We start from the raw sequence: 21,970 nt of genomic DNA, 5'->3' as shown, positions 1-21,970 counted from the left end.
GAAGTTAATACCTATAACGTGTTCATGCATATCAACAGTTGATGTGAATAGGAAGTCTCATGAAACATATTTTTTTGCTCCTCTAGATAGAGATCTTGTTTTGAAGATGCATTGGAGAGTTTATGTTTCCACTGCACATCTGTTCTGCTGCTATTCCACTTTCATGCAAATGGGCCGTCCATGTTATCATGACTTGTAGTAATTGTTCTGTGATTCTATTTGCCTTCATCCTCACTTCTACCATGGTTCTCTTACGTCCTCTCTGTCCTTCCCGTCTGCCTCCCATCTGTTTCCATGCTGGATGTTTGTTTTCTCAAACTTCACCATTCTGTTCCTGTGCCGAACTGTCAACGAGCAGCAGATGCAGCAGTGTCCTAAGACCATTAGAAAGGCGCCTGCAGCATTTCTCTCTGCAGCTCTCGCTATTTATCACTCCTACTTTCATTTGCTTATTCTTTGTGCATAGTACCGTCCCCCACCCTCTTCTCATCAGCCCCCTTTTTGCATGCCTACTTCCGGCTTAGGTCTGGGTAAAGTGTCGTATATGTATGCTGACTGCCATCACCTTACATTAACAAATGGCTTTTCAGCTCAGCCAGCAGCGATGGGACTTCTGCTTGAATGTGTAAAATTGGTTGTACTGTATTTGCCTCCGTGTACTCTATACTCATTTATTTAGTAGCGAGCCTCAACGCTTGTGTGTTTTAACTTCACTTTAGAGTATGTTCCCACCAAAGTACAAATCAATAGCTACTGTCATCAGGATTAGCCTGGTTGGAGCCCACACTAAATAGCAGTATTCAAAGTGAGCAAGATTCAAGTATGTCCATCTACATTTCCATACAGGGACAATTTCCGTTTTTGAAGATTGAGCCGAACCCCGGGTTTGTTTGTTTGCAAACGATGCTTTTCAACAAACACATCTTTTGATGTAACATTCTCAATAGTATGGAGCTCTGTCTGAGAATGGGTGAAACATTAGAACGAACAGTAGAACGAACAGGGCGGTCATGGAGATTGAGCTTCATTGAGCCTCCAACAAAAGTAACTGGCTTCATTGGTGTCTCCATCTCAAAGGTGAGTGGCTAAGATGTCTGTCAAAATGTATTTTACAGCTAATAGTTAATTGTTACTTTTACTTAGGAACATATTTTAAGAAGAAAATATACTTTTTACTCACTAGCTTATTTGAATCATTGACTTATTCATTTTTCAAAATGAAACAAAATTGTAAAAAATGAAAAGAAATGACTTGCTTTGTAGTTTTTGTTGTTTTGCCCCTCCCCCAAAAAAGGATGATGACTGATTTACGGTTTTGTGCACTAATGAGATGTTCTCATCTCTGTAAATTGCGTGAACCAGAAGGAAACTTATGATGAAACTGAGCTCACGCTAAGGGCCCCTTACTAGTTTAACCACAACCCCTAACGCTCCTCCCAAAAATAAAAAAAAAATAAAAAATTACATTAGATGCTGTAGATGTATTATATAAGAATAGTATCATTCCCAGAGTGACCAACCACCAGAACAGTTAAGCTTAGTCTAGTTAACCATGTGAATTATGTAACCGTGTGAAAGTGAAATTAAATGTCAAATATAGGGCTTATGGTAGGAGTCACAAAATGTGTTGGGTAGCAGGATAACACATAAAAAAATCCTTAGGACACTTTTGGATAATTATATATGACCTGGGTCAAATTGACTCACTGACATTATTGACGGTCCTGAGAAACGAACATAAAATACTGTTGTAAATGTTAGACACAATTTGGTAATGTTTGAACAATTAATATGGCATCAATTTAAAGGCTCAATAGTTATAATATAAATACGTTAGTCATAATATTTTAAAATCAACACTTACTGTAAGAGTATCTATATTTTTGTCTTTTCATGTTAAGCTTGATGCTGTGACAAGTGTTTTTTGAGCTTTTACCTGGTGTTTCAAAATGCTGATCAATATTAACAAAATTACATCCATTTGTTGTCAAAAGCAAAAATTGGTACCACCCTCAGTACTGGTGTCAGCATCGTCTGCCCAAAATGACAATCATTTGTCTTAAGAAAAGAGACATTGCATATTACATGCGCATGAATCTTCTGGCAGGCAATAGGCTAAATGAATGATAAACAATAATCCAAATGTTAATATGAAGCACCAAAGTTGTTCCTGGAATTAGCTGTTCATGAATTCATTCACTCTTCAATCTTTGTGGAATACATCATCCTTGGCCATAAAAGATCAGATTATTTTTTTAATAATACGTCAATGTAAAAAGACTTGGCAGTTTGACACGTTAGATCAACTGATGAGGGGTTTTCTGTCCCGGACAGTGGCAGCAAAACATTGCGTACCCTTTTACAAAGAATTAAATTTTGGAATCCCTACCTGCTGTTGGCTATTGTAATTTAAATTTGTGTAAAATCTGTACAGTAGTTCGTATTCACTAATAAATATGGCCCATACGTGCGTTCATTTATGCAATGGAATGTATTTGCTGCCGTTCAGTGGTCTTTTACTGTCATTACAGCTAGTTGTAATTACGCCATGAAATTATTTGTACCATTGAAGCAATCAAATGACATGTTTTTATTTTATTGTTTTATTGTAATAATAAAGCATTGCGTGCAATGACCTTTTCAAGCATACCATATGACACAAAACCTACTGATGTATGATACAGGTTGTGTGGTTTTATTCACTACAGTGACAATCTACTCACTGTATTTAAACATCTTATTGTTTAAAATCCATGTAACTATTTACCCAGTTATGGCTTTCTATCCTCGTACTTCTGTGCATGCACTTAACAAATAACCATTGGAATAACAAGTTTGTGGTTTGAGATTCTTGAAAAGCACTAATGAGTTGGGTTAAATGTTGCTCTGTGGAAAACAGGATTTCTAGATGAATAGTCGCAATTCCGTATTTGTTAGGGTGAGCTGAAGTACATCTGCAAGGCTGGTGTGAAGATGAGGGCTGTTCCTAATATTGACACAGTGAGGAAGGCCCACAGGAAGATCCTATCCAACACCTGAGCAACAAACTTCCAGTCCTGTACAACCTAGAGGAATAGGAAAATTACAACCATAATCTTAAACATTAATGTTGTCATTGCTATAATTATTTGAGATGGTGTGGGTCCACAGGTATTAGTTGATAACAGCAAGTGAAACCAGACGCAATATGCTGCATTAGGATGGGACGCAATCTTGTGAGATTAGAACACCACGAGATTTGTCATGCTGCATAGTTTTGTTTAGTTGTGTTTTTGCAATATCTGTATGCCACCCTACAGGTGAGATATAGGATGCTGTCATTATTTTCAAATCACATGGGTGGTTTTCATTTCCAGGTAAATGACGGTGAAATTTTGGAAGATGAGACCGTTTGTAAGCGCTGCAAAAAAACTATAGGGAAAGCTCTCAGCTGCAGTACTACAATAAGGAAAGATTTTAGCTGCAGCTTAGAAATGAGTCTGACTTTTTTCTTTTTTGTTGTTTATATTTGCACATTAGATTGTTTATCTCTGCAGTCTGTGCAGTAAAAAGGTGACATTTTGCAATATTTAATGTATTCATTTTTTTTTTCTACAAAATTGGCGAATATGTCATTTTGTCCTCGTGAAAATCTCATGAGATCTCATCTTTGCGGCATTTATGTCTCATCTCAATCCTAGGCCTCATGGTATCCAACATTATTCCTCAAAGCCACACACCTCACGGATGAAGTGCTCCTTTCTGATGTGACGACTGATGTAACGAACAGAATGTGTGGCTTTCTCCAGAATAGCCAGCCAAGCTTGATTCTCCTCTTCCTTTCCCCCCAGGGGCCCTCTCTGCTGTCCGGGAGCTCCCTTTCTTCCTGTATCTCTTTGCGGCTTCAACACAGGACTATTCATCTCCGTATCGGAAAATCGGTATCTATGAGTAATGTATACAATGTATATCAGAATCATATTTTATTGTGCACATGAAAACTTCAACCTGAACTGAGAGTTTTCTTTTGTTTTTACCTGTCTGTGTGCCCCCGCATACATAGTAGCCTGGGCAGTCTCTGAAGGAAGAGGGTCTTCACCCAGGGGGCCATGGGGTGGTAGGTTGCAGAGGAGCGGTGATGAACATTAATGACGAAAACGGTTACAATAATGGAGAAGGTGACAAAAATCATGATAAATAGCAAGTATTCTCCAATCAACGGGATCACCTGGGGTAAGGAAAAAAGAGAAATATATTTATATCAGGGAATATCCTCAAGTTAAATCAACTATATTCAGTAGTTAATTACAATACTTCTAGGGATTTTGTCACAATCAGCACAGTACTTTTGCAAAGGCATGCAAATAAGAATCGAGTGTCAAAAGTCAACATTCTAAAAGTTTTTATAATATGGTGGGCCCACAAACTCACAATTTGGCACCAATAGCTTCCCCTATTTGCAAATGTATGTTCTTTACTGTAGTTTTACACTGGTGGGGGTGGGGAACAACCCCGGTTTTCAATGGTAAATGCATAATGGAGGTTTGAAGCTTATTAAAGTTTTTCCTCTTTTCAATTGTAATTATTTTTCAGCGAATTTCAATGGATAGCAACAATGCACAGAGCCGTTCTCGTCCCTGTCTTCACGAACAGAGGAAGTCCACTGTATCCAGTTTTTTAAATAAACTACAAGTGACTGAAGCTTTAGCTTCTCTCCATCAGGTGACAATGAGGAAAAAAAGGGCAGGAACTTAAAAAATCTTTACATATCAATCCAAGTCCTTAAGCCAGTCTACCTTTGAGGACGAGGGGATGATTTCTTCTATGACCAGGAGGAAGACAGTGAGTGACACCAACACAGATGTGGAAAGTGACAGTTTCTCTCCTTCATCTGATGGCAAATAGAAGACCAGCACAGTAAGAAAGGACAGACCGAGGCAGGGGATGATGAGGAAGAGCGTGTAGAACAAGGGCAACCTCTTGAGGATGAAGGAGTAAGTTACAAAGGGGTACCAGTATACCCCGTCCCTCCTACTTCCCTTCATTCCGGTTGCATTGAGGATTTCCCATTCTCCATTGTCAAAAAAGTCTTTGCGATCGACAAAATGATCCACCAGAACTAAATCAACCATGTTTCCATCATAGGTCCAGGAGCCAAACTTCATGGAGCAATTTTGGCGGTCAAAAGGAAAGAAGGTCACGTCCATGGTGCATGAGGACTTGTAGCTGGCAGGTGGAGTCCATGTTATTGTCCCGTCCCACCTAACAATGGCTTTAGTCATCAGGGACCCCTCAAAACGACCGTCGGCGCTATTCATTGACGGGGAAATGGATGGTAAGAAATAGGTTATTAAGATAGGATGAAGGCAAAAGAGGAAAAGGTCATCCCACTCACTTTTCATAAAGTACAATGTCTGGCAGCCATATAGTCTCTGAAGGCACTCTGATGGACGTAATGCCACCATATTCATCCGGATTCCACTTCAGCTTGACATCAACCCATTCCTGAATAACAGTTGTGAATGGAGACAATTCAGGATAAGTTAACTTTTCTACAACTTTTCTAAAACACGGATAAAATCTGGAATGTGCGACAAGGACCTTGGCATTGGATAGAAATTAATATAGTAAGTATGAAAATAGCAGTAATATTTTCATGTGTGTGTATGTGGGTACCTGAGTTTTTTCATGTGAAAAATATTTATACTTTACATATTTAAATAAAATATTACTGCAGTACACAGATGTACTTAAATCTTAAATTATTAAACCTCATACAGTAACTATAGCATTATCCCTTCCCATCCATTTGGCTGTAGTCTCATGGAGAGCCGCGGTTAAATTAGCCGCGCCCGGAAGTCTGATCAAAGAGATGCCTGTAGCTGACCAAACATGATAGCAATCTGATTTATTACAATTAAGAAATCTCGGTAAGAGATTTACAACACTCCAGTGAAGCATTTTTCCAATGTCAAAAATGTCCAAATTGCAACTGAATTATAGGAAAATTAGGGATAAGAGACACACTAACAAAAGATGAATGTGCCAAAACTTTTCTCACAACTTGGAAACATTAAAATTGTTGTAACCTCACCAATTTTAGGCTATCGTTAAGTAGGGTTAGAAAATCCAAACTATTTTCAGAGGCATAAGCCTGATTTTGTGAAAATGCATCACATACATAAATGTACTTTGTGATGTTTGTGAGTGTGCCATTCAGGACCATGGATAGCGGTTTTAGAACTGTCCCACTGACAGTTCATAATAATAGCATGTTTGGAAACGTATCGATAAAATGAATCACGAATGGCCTTCTAGTCACGTTATGAATACTACATTCATTATGGTCTGAGCCATAATATAATTTTGGGTGAAAAAAAAAAAAAAAAAAACCTTAACGGCTGACAAATACATTTTTGTCTGTATAGTTAAAATATTTCTGCATGAAACATGAAAAGTTGATTTAGGCTGGTGTGTACCTGCCAAAGCCAGACATTTGTAGTCATCAGCTGGTTCTTCTCGTCCTGTTGAGACAAAGGAACAAAGTGCATGTTTTTTTTTCTGAAGGAACATAAATTTGATGGTGAGCCAACGCGACATTGATTTGATTTAAATAAACATTTTGCTGGGTGCACTAGGTTTACTTCTCTTGCCTGAATGCACGCTTCACTCCACTTTGTTTGAGGCTATACCAAAGATCAGTACCTACAGTCAGTTCCAGTCAAGTTTGGAATCACTCTCTAATTAAATGTCGTTTCATCATTATTTTTCCTGAATTGAATACTCTTTCGTGACACAGCCATTTTATTTTAAATGCAATATACCAGAATTATCCAAATCTAGGATGCCCTTTTCTCTCTAAAATGAAGGTCAAAAGTCTGGGTGCGTCCTATAAACAATAATTTACACATTAGAATTATATTTTGAGGACATTTGAGGAAGATTGCCATCAATCATATAAGGTGAATTATGATGTACAGATGCGCATTACTATAACTGATGGTAAATATGGTAATGGGATGAGCTAAAGACAGTCAATTGGCTGTTAGCAGCGAGAGCATTAGTTGTAGCTAACAATCAGCTGCTGATGTTAGCCAAGGTTGTCACACCACATTATTTTAATCACCACAATAAAAGAAGCAACCCTTCTGAGCAAGTGTCTGTCCTTCACACACAGGAGCATGATAGTATCCTTCAATAATATAATAATTCTTGTACAGAGCTGGTTAGAGACCATGAGGCCACCAAAAGTTTCAGGCTGAAGGGCTAACGGTCCTCATGTGCCTAGAGTGGAGCCCGTACCGACCAAACAGGATAACGAAGAGGTAGGGTAGGGTTCACATTTATTTCAACAGGCCCTGTCGTGAAAATCTTCCCAATGCTCCCTTGCACCCTTAAATGCTCCTCTCGCAATGCACAAGCCTCCACACTCCTTGTCTTATTCGCTCGCTCACTCACGTGCAAGCCACACACATCTCTGTCACAGCGAGCACCATATCTGCAACAAATAAATAACTTCCTAATATAAATACACTAAATATGATGAAATTACAAAGATGAGCTTTATTCTATTTTGCTTCCTGTGCACGGTAACTTTGAAAATACCAGAATTTCACTTGAAAATTGAGAGTGTGTCTTATACACAGGTGTGTCCCATATTTAGGGAAATATGTTAGTTTATCCAGGAGATGTCACTACACTGAATTATATCAAATGAGTGTGCGTCACATACACCAGTGTGTCCTATATTTAGGGAATTATGGTAATTTATCCAGGCGATGTCACTACACTGAATTATGTCCAATGCTTCTAACCATTGAACCTTTTGAACAAAACTGCTTGAAACTGGGTTTGCGTTTCAGAAAGTAGTGTGTTGCCTCACCACACAGATTTTCTTCACATGCTTAGAAACACTGATTCATTTTCACACAATTACTTCAGCTTGGTTCGGAAAACTTTGGTTTCTCCATTACTACAAAGAAATGGACCATATGGATTCTATAGCTCAATTATACTGGAGATAAAGTATCAATACCAAACTGTAGTGAATAACACTTTTTGTAACAATACTTTGACTTTTACCTTCTATTTTACTATTTTTTTTTTTATTTTTCTATTTCTCAAGAGGTCTTTTGTCTGGCTGCTATCATCTAATCACCATAAATTGTTTTCGATAACAATAATAACCTCCTTACAATAATAAACTCCTTGTGGCTCCATTTTTTCTGACTTCACTAAACAACTACAGCTCTCTGCAACTGTAAAAGAGGCTATCACCTCTTGAGTACAATTCCTATAAGTTCATAAAGTGTTTGGCTCAGTGGTAGAATGTTTTCTATAGGTTCTGCTATATTATTAATATACTTTTTTTTTTACTTTTTTTGCCCACTGACAAGACACATTGAGTACTTTGACTAAATTAAACAAATAGATTTTCATTTGTTTTTACTGTCTGGGGGTATAAGATGACTGTGGTCACAAAGTCATTATTATTCACTGATATTACTGTATATTTGTTGTATTTTATACACTGGTTTTATACACATCCTCACTCCCACTTCAATGAAATGATCTTAAGCCCAATTCCTTTTTCATATTCATGAAAAATGATTGCAGTGAATGAATGCCTTTTGTCATTGTGTAGACTGTAGTTGCATGTGTTGAGTCATCACCACATCCACCAGTTGGGAGATCTTAAGTCCAAAGCGCACAGTAATGGTGTCATTGGAATGCTGCACAGGCCGAACCCACTTCTGATAGCCCTGGAACAAGTTCCTCAGTAAGGAATCCTCCAACTCAGCCAGTGACACAAAGTCATCTTGAGCTGGAAGCAGAGAAAGTAAAAAGCAAATTAAGGAATCCTTTGCAAATCGATGGATCACTTTTATATGCACAACGTGAAAAATATATATTTGTTAAGAAGAAAAAAAATAACAGAAAAAGTAAGGCGAGTGGTATCTAACTGCTACGGTAGAAGCAGTCAAGTTTTTTGAAACTAAGAGCTACTTCCTGGGGGCTAATTTATGTTGAGGGCTATCAGTTAACACACACCTTTGAAATAACAAATTTAGTCAAGTTATCAATATCATCACTGCACCAACTAGCTTGTCTCCATGAATGCTATGGTTTGCTCATGTCATACAATACTGACCTTTGAATTGTTATTAGTTTTAAAACTATTGTTATTTTGAAATTCACACTGACACAAGTCCCATCTGAAAACGGATAGCATAACACATAAAAGTTGACACATCTCACTGGTGAAGTATTTTTAGAACAAGCCTTCGGACAACTCATATGGTCCTTGGGGAATACCTGGACCTTAAAGACATTGCAGCCCTGAGTCATATGTATCCTGTGAGGTACTGTAACCTTGAAGAGACTACTTTGGATGACTACTTAAAGAACTCAATTGGGCAATATCAATGACATCAATTCCTTCCTTCTGTGCCATTTTACACATTACACGCAAAACATTTTACACATAAAATGAAAGGCAATCAACTCACACACAACAAACATGAAGTATGTCTCAAGAGTCTCACAAGCAACGGGAAAGATGTGGTGAAGAAGTGCCAGTGCCGTGCAAACAAAGCCAAACTGTCAACTCTGACAGCTGGTCATGGCCGAATGGCGGCGTCTAAACTCCCAAGGCTGACGAAATGATCACACTGACATGATCACCTCAGACAGAAGCATTGCCATGGGAGAGGAGCGGAGTTGCTCGGTGAAGTCAGGCAGGAGACATAAAACCCACTTAAAAAGTGGCGCTCAAGCTGAGCAAGAGACAGCCGGTAAAGGGAAAGTGCCATCGCTTTAGAAACTTAAAGCAGAGCAGACATCTTAGACACGTCAGCTCTCTCAGGTCGACACAGACAAAAACACGTTGTGATGTCCTCTTTTAGATACAGAGAGACCAGGGTGGGAACAGTTAGGAATCAATTCTTTAGTGCACTTTACTCCAATCTTTTTTTTTTTTTTTTTTTTGTGCTTGTTGAATACAACAGTCAAAATGATAGCAATACCATAACAGGTTAATACATGTTGCTAGCATAAGGTGACCAGGCCAGGACGGTAACAATTTTCAGCCTTGTGTCCTGAGTTCCCACAGATTTCGCAAGCCCCAGTCTGTCCGGACAGCCCCTTTTTATTAGTGCAGTTAGCAAGCCAATTGTTAGGGCCACCAGATCAATGTCAACCCCAATGTCAATGTCAACCACACAACTGTCTAATCAATTCATTAGATAAACAAACTTAAAGGGAATTTATTGTTATATTTTTCTACTGTTTACTTTCCTATTCACGTTTGTGCCATACCAAGACTAGAACTACTTCCTGTTTCTGTGTCTAAGAATCATGGGTAATGTAATCAGGCCAAACATGATCTGTTTTTGCTGCCACAGTTTCAATGTAGGACCTTGAGGCATGTTGAGCCAAGTGATTGCCAGTTTAATTAATTAAAAAAGCGTGTACTCAATAGGCTATACATGTGTGGCTACGCAATCGAAAGCCACTAGTGTACTCATGGTTGACTTGGACTTGAGGTGCTTTCAATTAACTCTTAAACAGTGAGAATTCTCAAACACCTGCATCTCAATCGAATGGATGTAAAAGTGTGATTTGATACTGACAGCCTGACACAGTTGCTGTTCCCACTGATCACTTTTGAAGAAACCAGGCTCCCTCAAATGTGTGATTTGTGGTCATCTCTTTGTCTCACTAGCTAGCGAAAGAGTTCTATAAAATCTCAGTTTATATTTATGTAAAAGAAAAAAAGGATGTTGATAGTTAAAAGTGATAAATGTTGATCATTCATAATTAAGTGGATATGGGTTATTTGGTCTTCTGTGTTTACGTTTTTTTTTCACCAAGCAAAAACAAAAGTTCATTTTTATTTTTATGTACACTCACACATACATACATACTGTACATACATACATACATACAGAAGTATCTACAGTACACTTTCGTTTGTCAGACGAACAAAAAGGGGGCTGTGAAAATGAAAAATGCAGTTCAATTCAGGCGCACAAAAACACAAGCGTCCTGTGGCCGTCAAGCAGTAACAGTCGAAGAGCACAGACATTCAATCAAAACCATTTACTCTTTTCAAGCCAAGTGGTATCGGAAAAGGAAACCACTAGATGGCCAGTATATTTAGCATTTTCCCTCATTTTTTCAAAGCTGACAGACTGGGTGCTATGTCTATGTAAATATGGGTGGCATCATATGAAAGATTGATTTCAATTCCTTTCTTTCAATTGGATGTAGGTAACAGCTGTGTTGTAAGTGTGGAAACACTGCCATTCAATGGTCATAATAATCACTACAGTGCTCAACTGGCTTGTTTTTGGTAAGCATTAGTCAGCGGTGTCAGCGACCCTCCATAAAAAACGTATTTGATGAGAATTTTATTATTTATTGTTGTTATTACTATTTCAAAACACGAGAATTCTCGTCCATGGCACTGAAAGATTTAAGGGGCCGCATAGACAAGGCACACAAGCGCAGACTTTACTCCTTTGATGTATGTCATGATCAAAACACTTAAAACAGTACAGAAAGTGTCCCCATAAAGAACAACAAACACCATATGGCAAATGAATGACAAACACAACACAAAACAGAATACGATTGCCAACTGGGGGCACCATCTTGATAAAAGATCAAACCTAAAAATCAATGAATATATAAATACTACGCATAAAATGAACATAGAAATACAACATATTTACGGTTGCGCCCTATGAGATAGCAGTGGGCTTCACTGGACACTAGCAACCCTACCCAGTAGTTGTCTTGATATTGCACAACACGCAATGTCACAGTAAATCAGTGATAGAGCTCCAAATACAATGCAGCATAAGCTATTGCTGCTTCATCGTGCAGCACAGGGACGAGCACACGTTAACAGATGAGTGGAGAGAGCTGATAAGCAAAGAGTGAGACGGTTTGACTCACAGCAAAACCCCAGTGGTGCATGAGAGCGACAAGAAGAGATTGCATGGTTGGGCAAGAGAGGTTAAAAGTGGATAGGGGAGTCAGAGCAGATAACACTGAGACATTGACTTTTTTTTGTCCTAAAAACGTCCATCCAGTTTTTCAACTGCTTCTTTTATGTATTCACTCGCCTGACGTTTGGCAAAACCTAGAGAAGGCTTTAGACAAACTGTTCCTCCAAGTTTAAAAGAAAAGAAAATTGAATGATCAATCAATCCATCCATTTTTTTCATTTATCAATCCATTTCAATCTGAGAGAACTATAATTTCCACAATTTCCGTCTGTTTATTCAAAAACAGGACATCATTTGAAATTGGCAGCGCAGAATAATGCATAAACGTAAATTACCATTCAATTATTAGTTCAGTCAGAAACATGGACTTAACACTGACATGAAAAAGGACACAAATGTTGCGCATTCTCCTCCAAAGAATCCGCAGTGAAATAGCAAATGTCTCATTTTGATTCAACAACAATCCGTCTGTACGGTGGCCAACGGGCAAAAGCACTGCCAATCTCAGTTGCCGTTGTCCAGTAGGCGGGGTACATCCTGAACTGGCTGTCAGCCAAACGCAGGTTCAAAAGAGCAACTGCAAACAAAAAAATGCAAGCGCAACACACACACACACATACAGCTGTGTTTTTTATGTGATCACCTTGTTTTGGACAACATTTGCCCCGGTCGGCCAGTTTACCACGGACCACAGAAATGCTAATATTTACGATTGAGATTCTCAAATTCTGGACTTTAACTGATTAAAATGATAGATTAGTTCAAAACAAAGTGTCACCTAAACATTAATGAATCAATTAAATGTCGAATCTACCATAATGAATTAGATATCACTCAGGACTAAAGACCCAGTCCAAACTGTGACTGATAAGATGCGAGGTGTCGGCAGGCTTGAATTCAAAGGGTCCATTATCGCATCCCAAACTGATAGGGTGTTTCCAAAGCCTTCTCCTCTTGTGTGTTCAATCATAAATGAGGATTTCAGTCTCAGATTAATTTCACCCCATTGCATCAGATCTTGTACCCTGCACATAATTAGAGAATGTGCCTGCAGAAGTTTCAGTCATCTGAGAAGCATTTACCTTTGGATGCAGTTACATTTCAAAAACTTCAGTTCACAATAGCAAAAAAAAAAAAGGTTGTATTTGTTTGCCTGACTCTTTCCTCCCTTACCTGGTTCCGTTTACTATGTGTGTGATTGAGTATAGAGGTGAAGGGCAGCATATTGATTAGACCGTGGTTAGCTGAGGGGGGTGTGGTTGATTCTCTATGGATAAATCCTGACGCATTAGTCTTCCTTGTTCTTCACTACACTGCAGTACATAACGAGACAAGAGATGGTACACATGCAGGATGTGCAGTCATAACGTGTTTGTTGGTTATTTCTGTACAGTATATGTATGAAGATGACAGTGTTCCCTTGAGTTTAACCTACCTCAGATCCAGTCATATTATCACATTGGACACTGGGATGTAAGGGAAAACAGAGGGGAGTCCTTTTCCACTTTTATAAAAGATTCTACTGCAATGTTCTTTAAAAAAAAAAAAAAAAAACAGTTTCATATTGCTGCTCTCCCTTTTATTTTGTTAAGACGCTGCTTTAAAAAACTACTCATAAAACATGTGACAGTACATGACTTTGTTCATCTGTATTCCAAAGACAATTGACTTTGTAACACGTTTTATAACCTTGAGCTGAAACTTGAAAACTGTGCATTGCTGTACTCTTAAAAAAAAATGGTTGGATCAAAAATGAGCCAATTCTGGGTCAAGAAAAGACCACCCCAATATATGGGTTTATTTGAGTCAACATTCTGGGTTGTTTTTATACAAAACAGCCCAAGTTTGAGGTTTTCTTTTTCAGTGGCCCAGTTTTGGGGTTGCTATGTGCAAAACAACACAGAAAGTGGGACAAAATTGACCATAATAAGATTATTTTTAATCCCTGTTTTTACAGTACACATATGGTTTTTATTTTATCCGAAGGGAGACAAAAGCCCCCTCAGTGCACACAACTTGCTGATGATGACCATGTATATTAATGGTACCTTATTTCTGGAAACATACAAATCCTCTCTTGAAGATGTTCCACTTTGTACTATCTAAGGGTAATGTAACAACATATAATAAGTGACACAAATTAACACAATGTCCCTTTGGCTGTATACTGGAGCAAAAGTAATTTCTTTCCGGTTTGCACATTATTATTGTGAAAACGTGACCTGTGATTATATAGAGGCAAAACCCGAAAATGTCATTTCTCTACCACTTGTGTGACTTTCATTAAACCATTTTAGTCGGGAAAGGCATGAATTGCATGTACAGCAGCATACCGTCATTAAACAATACTTCAAGGTCATTCTAGGTGGAAAAATAGATTAAAAAGTCAAAAGTTTAGAAACATGTTTTTTTTCATTACAATACAATAATATACAAATATATGCATATTAATATACTAGTGACTGACATTATGAATAAATATTGATGGAATTATTATGTTTTATATTTTTGGTTTGTCAGAGTAAGCTCCTTTTGCCCAGAAAACTGCTTTACACATCATTATTTTTTTCTCAGTCACCTATATGATATGGACAATGCTTTATGAGTTTTAATGAGTTTCAATTTACAGCTTAGTGTGTTCAAGTGTGAATGGTACGAATTTCTCAACTTGTCAATGTGTTTGAGACAGTATGAACCTTAAACTGCTTCTCAAACTGTTGGCTGGTACTGTAAGTAAAATTGTGCCATTGATACAAAAGGAATGAGCATAACTTCAATAAACAACGTGTTAGGGTACCGTTGTTCATTGCACTGCAAAAAGAATCCATAATATTTCACATGTGTGATGAGAAATGCAGGGATGGGGCGTCAGTCTGTCAAACCTAGACATGCACATTTCTTACCTTGTACAGCAACCAAAGCGGTCTCAGCGGTCAACAGCGAACACAACACAACCAGCCCAAACTTCATCGTTCGTTCGTCAAGCAGTTTATAAGTCCTCCAATTTCAAACCATATTTCTGCAGCAAATCCACGAAATCCACTCAATGGTGCAGCGCGAACCACACGTTTTCGCTCCGATGTCTGGAAGACGCTCTTTGCCGGTTGTGTCACCTAATCTGGCGTCTCTGCGAGCGAGTCCTGGTGAAAAAACGGCTGCTGGTTTGAGGAGATGGCGGTGGATGGGATAGAGAGGAAAGCGGGCTGGAGAGAGAGAGAGATTTTGTCCACAGAGTTCAGGACCAAAAAAAATAAAAAATAAAATAAAAAACAATAATAAACGTACACGTCCGCCTACAGTAAAGAAGACAGTTTTTTAAAATTGTTTGTTGTATACAAACCTAGATGTTTTTTCATATTAAATGTATCGTGTAAGTACGATTCGTGATACTATAATAACGGCATGCAATGAACTATATTGATCATCACATGGCACAAGAAGGCAGGGCAGGGCGAGGATTTACGCAGTACAAATTGGGACAGCATTTGCTTTGCAACGAGGGTTCACATCACAGAATAAAGTGTCTTAATCCTGTTTATTTAAAGGAAAGCAGTTGGCTACTGTATGCCAATATTCAATTGTTTGGCTGACGTTTTTAAAAAAAATGTTTGCTCTCAAAAACGGCGCAGTTACAGGTTTGAGTTGGGAGTCAGGTATGGGAAGGATTCCTCGTTGTCCCAATTGTAGCCAGTGTATCGGCTGGTTATTTCATAGATTAATAAATTAATAATATCCATTGACCAGTGAATAACTACACACAAATCTCGCCTGTCAACGTGGAAAATTTCAAAGGTACTCCAACTACAACTAAAAGTGGTTTCAAAATACAACCACTGAACCCTACTGTTAAAACAGACACAATTTAAAAAATATTTTTTATATAAGTTAAAAAAATATTTGAATAAATCTGTTGTAGATACACAGTGGTCGCTGTGTTTTTGTATGCATATTGCATTCTGGAAAGATGATGTGTCAAGGTTGTCATCACATTGTTACAAATGCCCTCAGTAGGCATGTCCATTTTATTCAAAGGGGAATAAGAGCCCCCCCCCCAAAAAAAATAAAAATAAAAATAAAAAATAATTAAAAGTAGATGGTGACAGAGTATTATTTTTATTATTATTATTATTATTATTGTTATGATGATGATGATGATGATGATGATGATGATGATTAATAATAATAATAATAATAATTGTATTCGTAGTAGTACGTGCGTACGTACTTTTACTAATACTATTATACTGTGCTGCTCCCTGCTTCATTGTATTGTTCACGTTCTGTAAAGCGGTTTGTCACTTCAGCTGGTGTCTGACAATGACAGAAAAAGTTAAAATAGCAAATGATAACAACTGTAAACAAAAATAAACATTACCTGAATTTTTGTCCAAGATTCTCTTTTTGTAAATGTTTTAAGACAGCTGTTTTTAACACCTCGAGTGTGTAATATTTAGGGAGTAATTCATTTTCGAAAGCCACTATAAATTTCAATAAAATGTGAATAAATGTGTTCTATCACAGCTACATTTTTTTTGCATCTACTCGTAAGTCCAACAGTTATATTACATGGGAAGTGCCATCATGTTTCTTATAGCTACGGAAAGTGGAGGAAAGCTTGGTGGGAATTTGCAGTAAGCACGTCCGAGCTGCCAACAGCCCGAACGACACACAGCAGCAGGCAAGGTTGCCGTGCCAGTTGTTTAAGCAATCAAATAAGCAGCCAGCCAACTCATAAACAAGTCATGTTGAGCTCGACTTTGAGATGAACTCTTGCTTTCTCTTAATTACGCCTGAGCTCGGAGCAGCTGAAAGATGAACCTAGAGGTGAATTGCTCTGCAACAAGTCACTCATATTCCCGGACGCACGCGTTGCTGTGTTTCTAATGTATATTCAAGTGGAAAGCATGCACAATTTGCAATTTTTACATCAGGGTTCTACATTAAGCTTTTTTGGGTGGTGGTGAGCCAAGTTGTGGTGGCCCTGCCAGAACCAGCACTGGCCCCTGTATTTTTCTAGCACCAACTGTCACAATTCCTTAAATTAAAAATTATGTTTTTTTAAATCTATACTATAGTACTACACATTATTAGAGTTAGATGAATCAATCTGTACTTCTCTGTTTTTGAATTTCATGAACTTTTTAATGTTTGTGAACTCTACTGTGAGTTACTCACATAACTGTGAGTTATTTTTTAATCAGTATATCAATTTCTATCCCTTTTGTATTTTTTTCAAACCTGAAAAACATTAAAATAGTAATTCAATGCAGCACACACACGCACACACACACACACACACACACACACACACACACACACACACACACACACACACACACACACACACACACAGAGAACAGTGCAGCACAACACAGACACAATAACTGACCCAATTGCAGTCCATACAAACTGTGTGTATATATATATATATATATATATATATATATATATATATATATATATATATATATATATATATATATATATATATATATATATATATATATATATATATATATATATATATATATATATATATATATATATATATATATATATATATATATAATGGACCCCATAACCCACAGCATCCCTGGCTTACGTTTTGGAATACTGAGTTTTTTTCATCCCCTATTTACGGTGTTTTACCCACGTTGCGACAAAAACTACTGTCATGACTCTAGGGTTGACTGTATTCGTGTTGTTTCGTCTCCATCTGCAGGCATTTTTAGGTAGTTGCACTTATTTACTATTGCCTCTAACTGCTTCCATGCAATGCGTGACTACAATGCTGGTCTGCTTTTGGGAGGCGTCTCCTCAAGAAGATGGTGGTCTCCTATTGGTCGGCCTCACTCGTTTCAAAATGGCGGAACGTTAAAGCTTTTTTCGATTGTGAGTGGTTACAAAACCGTATTTATAGTGCATTTTACTGCAATTTCAACAATATCATAATATGTGTTTATATATGTATATAGGCTGCAGTTGTGCATGTAAATATTATCTAGGTTACATATGTGCAGTTATGTATTGAGTAACTGTTTTATCTAGCCAGTTATACCATTATTGTTGGCTCAATGTTGGCATTGGACGTACTTAGCTGATACTGATTTTGTTCGGGTTTGTATCAACACCAACTCTCGCAAGTCACCGGCTGAGCCAGGTCACCGTCCTGGCAAAGGGAAACTGATGCCATAGTGGGGTCCTGGTGGTCCCGGTCTGGCCACCTACGACGATCTGCGGGTCGCCTGACGTGTAGGCCATCAAGCCACCATTAATGTCCACTCCTGTATATTTTCCTTCATTAGCAGGTAACAGCTTTAGGGAAAATAACCCTTCTGTTCATCTTAGACACTAAACAAAAAGCCAAATCCCACTTTGCTAAGAGAAAAAAAAATGAACAAGGTAGGGATGCAATTATTTTTTGATTATGAGGGAGATGGGTCTGATTTTCTACCCCAGTTGTTCTGGTGGCCAGAAGCAGCTGCAGTGGAGAGATAGAATTTGCTTTCTTACTCCACTCCTCTCTTCTTCCAAGCAATGGAGTCAAAATACTAATGAGATGAAAAACAGAGATGATACAGTAAATGATAAAAATGAGAGAGAAGAAATCAGAGAAGAGGTGCTTAGCTACACTGGGAAATAACAATGATTAGCAAGGGCAACGTATGCCATGTGCTGGTGAGGGGATTATAGAGCAATAAAGTTGTTGAACCACAAAATAAAGTTGTGGGAAGGAGGCTAGTGGTGATTTGTAAATAATAGTATCACTTCAATTCTTTGAAAACTACTTCAGTAGCATCGTTTGCCTTGCGGATGTTGATGGAGAAGTTTTGAGTGGCCATAGTCATACAATTTTGAAATAATTGGCTGAGGGGGAAAACAGTCTCCTCTAAAATGACATATAAAATCCCCGCAATCGAGTGTACTCAATCGCCCCGCTCTGGTTTGGTAAATAGAACTACGAGTGCATCCTGAGGGTAAAGCTGTTGAAACCATCTCAAGAGAACAATGACTCACTAAGCGTGACTTAAAGTGGAAAATGTTCTCTAAATTACATGCATTTACGCACACACACACACACACACACACACACACACACACAATCGCAAGCATCCACACACACACAAATTCACAAAGTGTGTTTTCTGTCGTAGGTGAGATATACCATTGACTTTATCTGTACCCTAGCCCCAACCAGCACTAACCATCACAACAGATTGTTTAACCCCAAATCTTACCCAAAACTCAACCACAACTGAATTTAAATTTATACTCTAAACGCAAGTCTTGACCCTCAGTAAGAGGTTTGAAATTGTAGCTCCCACCAAAATTATACCCACAAGTGCACAAGGTCCCCACAAATACAATAAAGCCAGCAAAACCCTAGACAACGGTAACCAACATCCACATTATCAGTGGCAAAAAAAACTTAATCCAACAAAAACAAAACAGAAATATAACGTTGGATAATCTTGTACATAGTTCTTGGATGAAAGACATGAAAATGTGACATTTTATTTATTTTTACATAGATAGATAGATAGATAGATAGACAGACAGACAGACAGACAGACAGACAGACAGACAGATAGATAGATAGATAGATAGATAGATAGATAGATAGATAGATAGATAGATAGATAGATAGATAGATAGATAGATAGATAGATAGATAGATAGATAGATAGATAGATAGATAGATAGATAGATAGATAGATCATAAATATTCCAAGGTAATACTCAATAGGATGCATTTTGTCTTGAAATCACAAACTAATGCCAGAGAGAAGTATTGACTTTGCGTCCTCTTCCCACTGTTTCATTCAAAGTGGGCCTGGGAGAAGCATTGTGATTGTTCTCTACCTCCGCTAGGTATCAAAGAAAAAACCTCTCTGCTGCTGTGGACTGCATCTCTTGCTTTCTTCTTTTCCTACCTCTTCCTCCCCCATCCTGCAAACAAATTGATATCGCAGCAAGGGAAAAATCAGCACCGCCTCCATATAAGCAAAAGAGTGAAGAGAATGTCAGGCAAGAGTTTATAGACTGAGGAACAACCTTTGTACAAGATTTGTTGAGTTTATGAGTTTGTTAACTGTATATTTTCACATCATGTGTAATAAAACAGGTGATTTACAGAGCCATTGAAAGCTGTATTCTTTTGGAAGATATTCATATTTCTTACTTTGTACTATTGTGTTTCCAAACTTGTTGATTTTCTAGCTGCTTCACACTCCTTTGCATGATGTTTTTGTGATCTCATACAATATATTTTCTCAGAGTATTCTATCACATTTGGGTTCAACGAAGAATCAAAACTATCTATTGGTCTATAGTCGGTTGTCCGTATGTGCCCTGCAATTGGCTGACGACCAGTCCGGGTCTACATTCTACCTCACGTCAAGTCAGCTGAGATAGGATTTGCAAGAAGCAGCAATCATTTGAACATGAGGGGATGCTAGAGCCCAGCTGTCAAACTCAAGGTCGGGGGCCAGATTCGACCAGTCACATTACTTTATATGATCTGCAAAAGCAGATCATCTGTGTCAACTTTCGCTATCCTTGCTAAAACCTGCACCATTTTTTGAAGCAAGCACAAAATGTCTACTTACTTTTAGTGATAGTTAAGTTCTTATTTAGCCATACTGCTGCGACTGCTTAGTGAACAGGAAATTAAATACCCGCAAAAATGTAAGAAACCTTATTGTTTTATATATCGGTAAATATCATATCGTATACATTTTTAAAATGAGATAATACAAATTTTGTTGGAATGTAAGCACACTTTTTTAATTGTAGTATCAGAAAATCCATCCATTTTCAATAGCCACTTATTTTCACAAGGGGCGCTGACTTACTAGCGCCTATCCCAGCTGTCTTCGGGCAGCTGGGATAGGTTACTTTATTTACAGCGTTTCCGTATTTGACGTGACATGACTTCTTCTTTGTTGAATTTTAAACTTTTGTCATGTACAGTATATCATTATGGAGGTGCCACCCTGCATCCAAAATGAAACACTTCAGCAGAGGTGCCAAAGTCAAATGGCAATTTCCGACAAGCCGAGGGCCGGATTGATCAAATGTCTATTAAAAAAGCGAAAAAGACCACACATAGTGTAGCGCACCTAATTGAAGCAATTGAAAACCTAACAAATATACTACTATATGATTGGATAGGAAGAAAAAAGCAATATTTTCTTATGGCTCTGCCGGTGATTTTTAATTTTCAACAGGCACGAAAGACAAAGTTCCTTTATATAAGAACCCCCATAACATGCACAAATGAACGAGGCGATATTGAAGGCAACATCTGTATTTTTTCTCCGGGAAATAGCAAAAGTAAGCCAAATTTTTTTTCAGAGAAACAATGTCAGCAATTTTTCTCAGTCACTCAAGTGAAATACTTTAAAATATAATTGAAAAACAAATTGGTAGTAATGTATTCATATACAGAGGGACTTTAACATCAGGGGGTACATTTTCACAGTGGTGCTTACCTGAAAAAAAATCACCCAGGGTCGATCCAATGCTTTGGTTCCCTCCGTAGACCCGGGATTGGGGTCTTGACACCTCTTTATACAGATAGACCGTGTTCTGTAGTTGGGCATTGGCAAAAGTGTCATGCTCTCAACCACACTTTTGCCTTTATCATAGCGTTGCTTTTTTAGACCGACGGGCACTCTCGGCAACGGTGTTTCTGCTCAGACTCACGTTTAATGAGAGTGGCCTTTTGTTTGGGTAAACTGCGTCACAAACTGGAAGCATACATTTTGTGATCAAATACCCCTCTGTGAATGACCGGGCAGATTGTGTGATTTGGCTTTTCCGAACAGAGCCTGCCGAGTTTTAAGACCTCGTTTTCCGCCTCCTGTAAGCCTTTGTTTCATTTCCATTTCTTGTTTTTGTCCACGCATTTCGTGATGCCGTATTCTCTGATTATACTGTCGCGTTACTGCTACACTTTCTCTCCACACAGAAGA

At 38.1% G+C, this 21,970-nt stretch overlaps 1 protein-coding gene across 2 annotated transcripts; it reads right to left on the bottom strand.

The window, feature by feature from the left end:
• Positions 1-2,595: 2,595 nt before the first annotated feature.
• Positions 2,596-15,245, bottom strand: LOC148420870 (neuronal acetylcholine receptor subunit non-alpha-3-like). 2 transcript variants are annotated; one of them, XM_088419682.1, is made up of 8 exons: positions 14,897-15,245; positions 8,652-8,803; positions 6,459-6,503; positions 5,375-5,484; positions 4,776-5,289; positions 4,017-4,207; positions 3,720-3,924; positions 2,596-3,065 (listed from the first exon to the last, which is right to left on the bottom strand). In XM_088419682.1, the coding sequence occupies exons 1-8, from the start codon at positions 14,961-14,963 to the stop codon at positions 2,934-2,936; spliced, it is 1,416 nt and encodes a 471-aa protein (XP_088275808.1). In that variant the 5' UTR covers positions 14,964-15,245; the 3' UTR covers positions 2,596-2,933. The 2 variants fall into 2 exon arrangements, with proteins under 2 accessions (XP_088275808.1, XP_088275809.1); XM_088419683.1 differs by lacking the exon at positions 14,897-15,245 and having other exon boundaries at positions 8,607-8,739.
• Between the last annotated feature and the right edge of the window lie 6,725 nt (positions 15,246-21,970).

This window comes from Hippichthys cyanospilos, chromosome 7, assembly GCF_059441005.1.
Source record: "Hippichthys cyanospilos isolate Australia breed blue-spotted pipefish chromosome 7, RoL_Hcya_1.0, whole genome shotgun sequence".
NCBI lineage: Eukaryota > Metazoa > Chordata > Actinopteri > Syngnathiformes > Syngnathidae > Hippichthys > Hippichthys cyanospilos.
The sequence above is the reverse complement of the archived record's forward strand: the minus strand, read 5'-3'. Positions and strand labels throughout refer to the sequence as shown.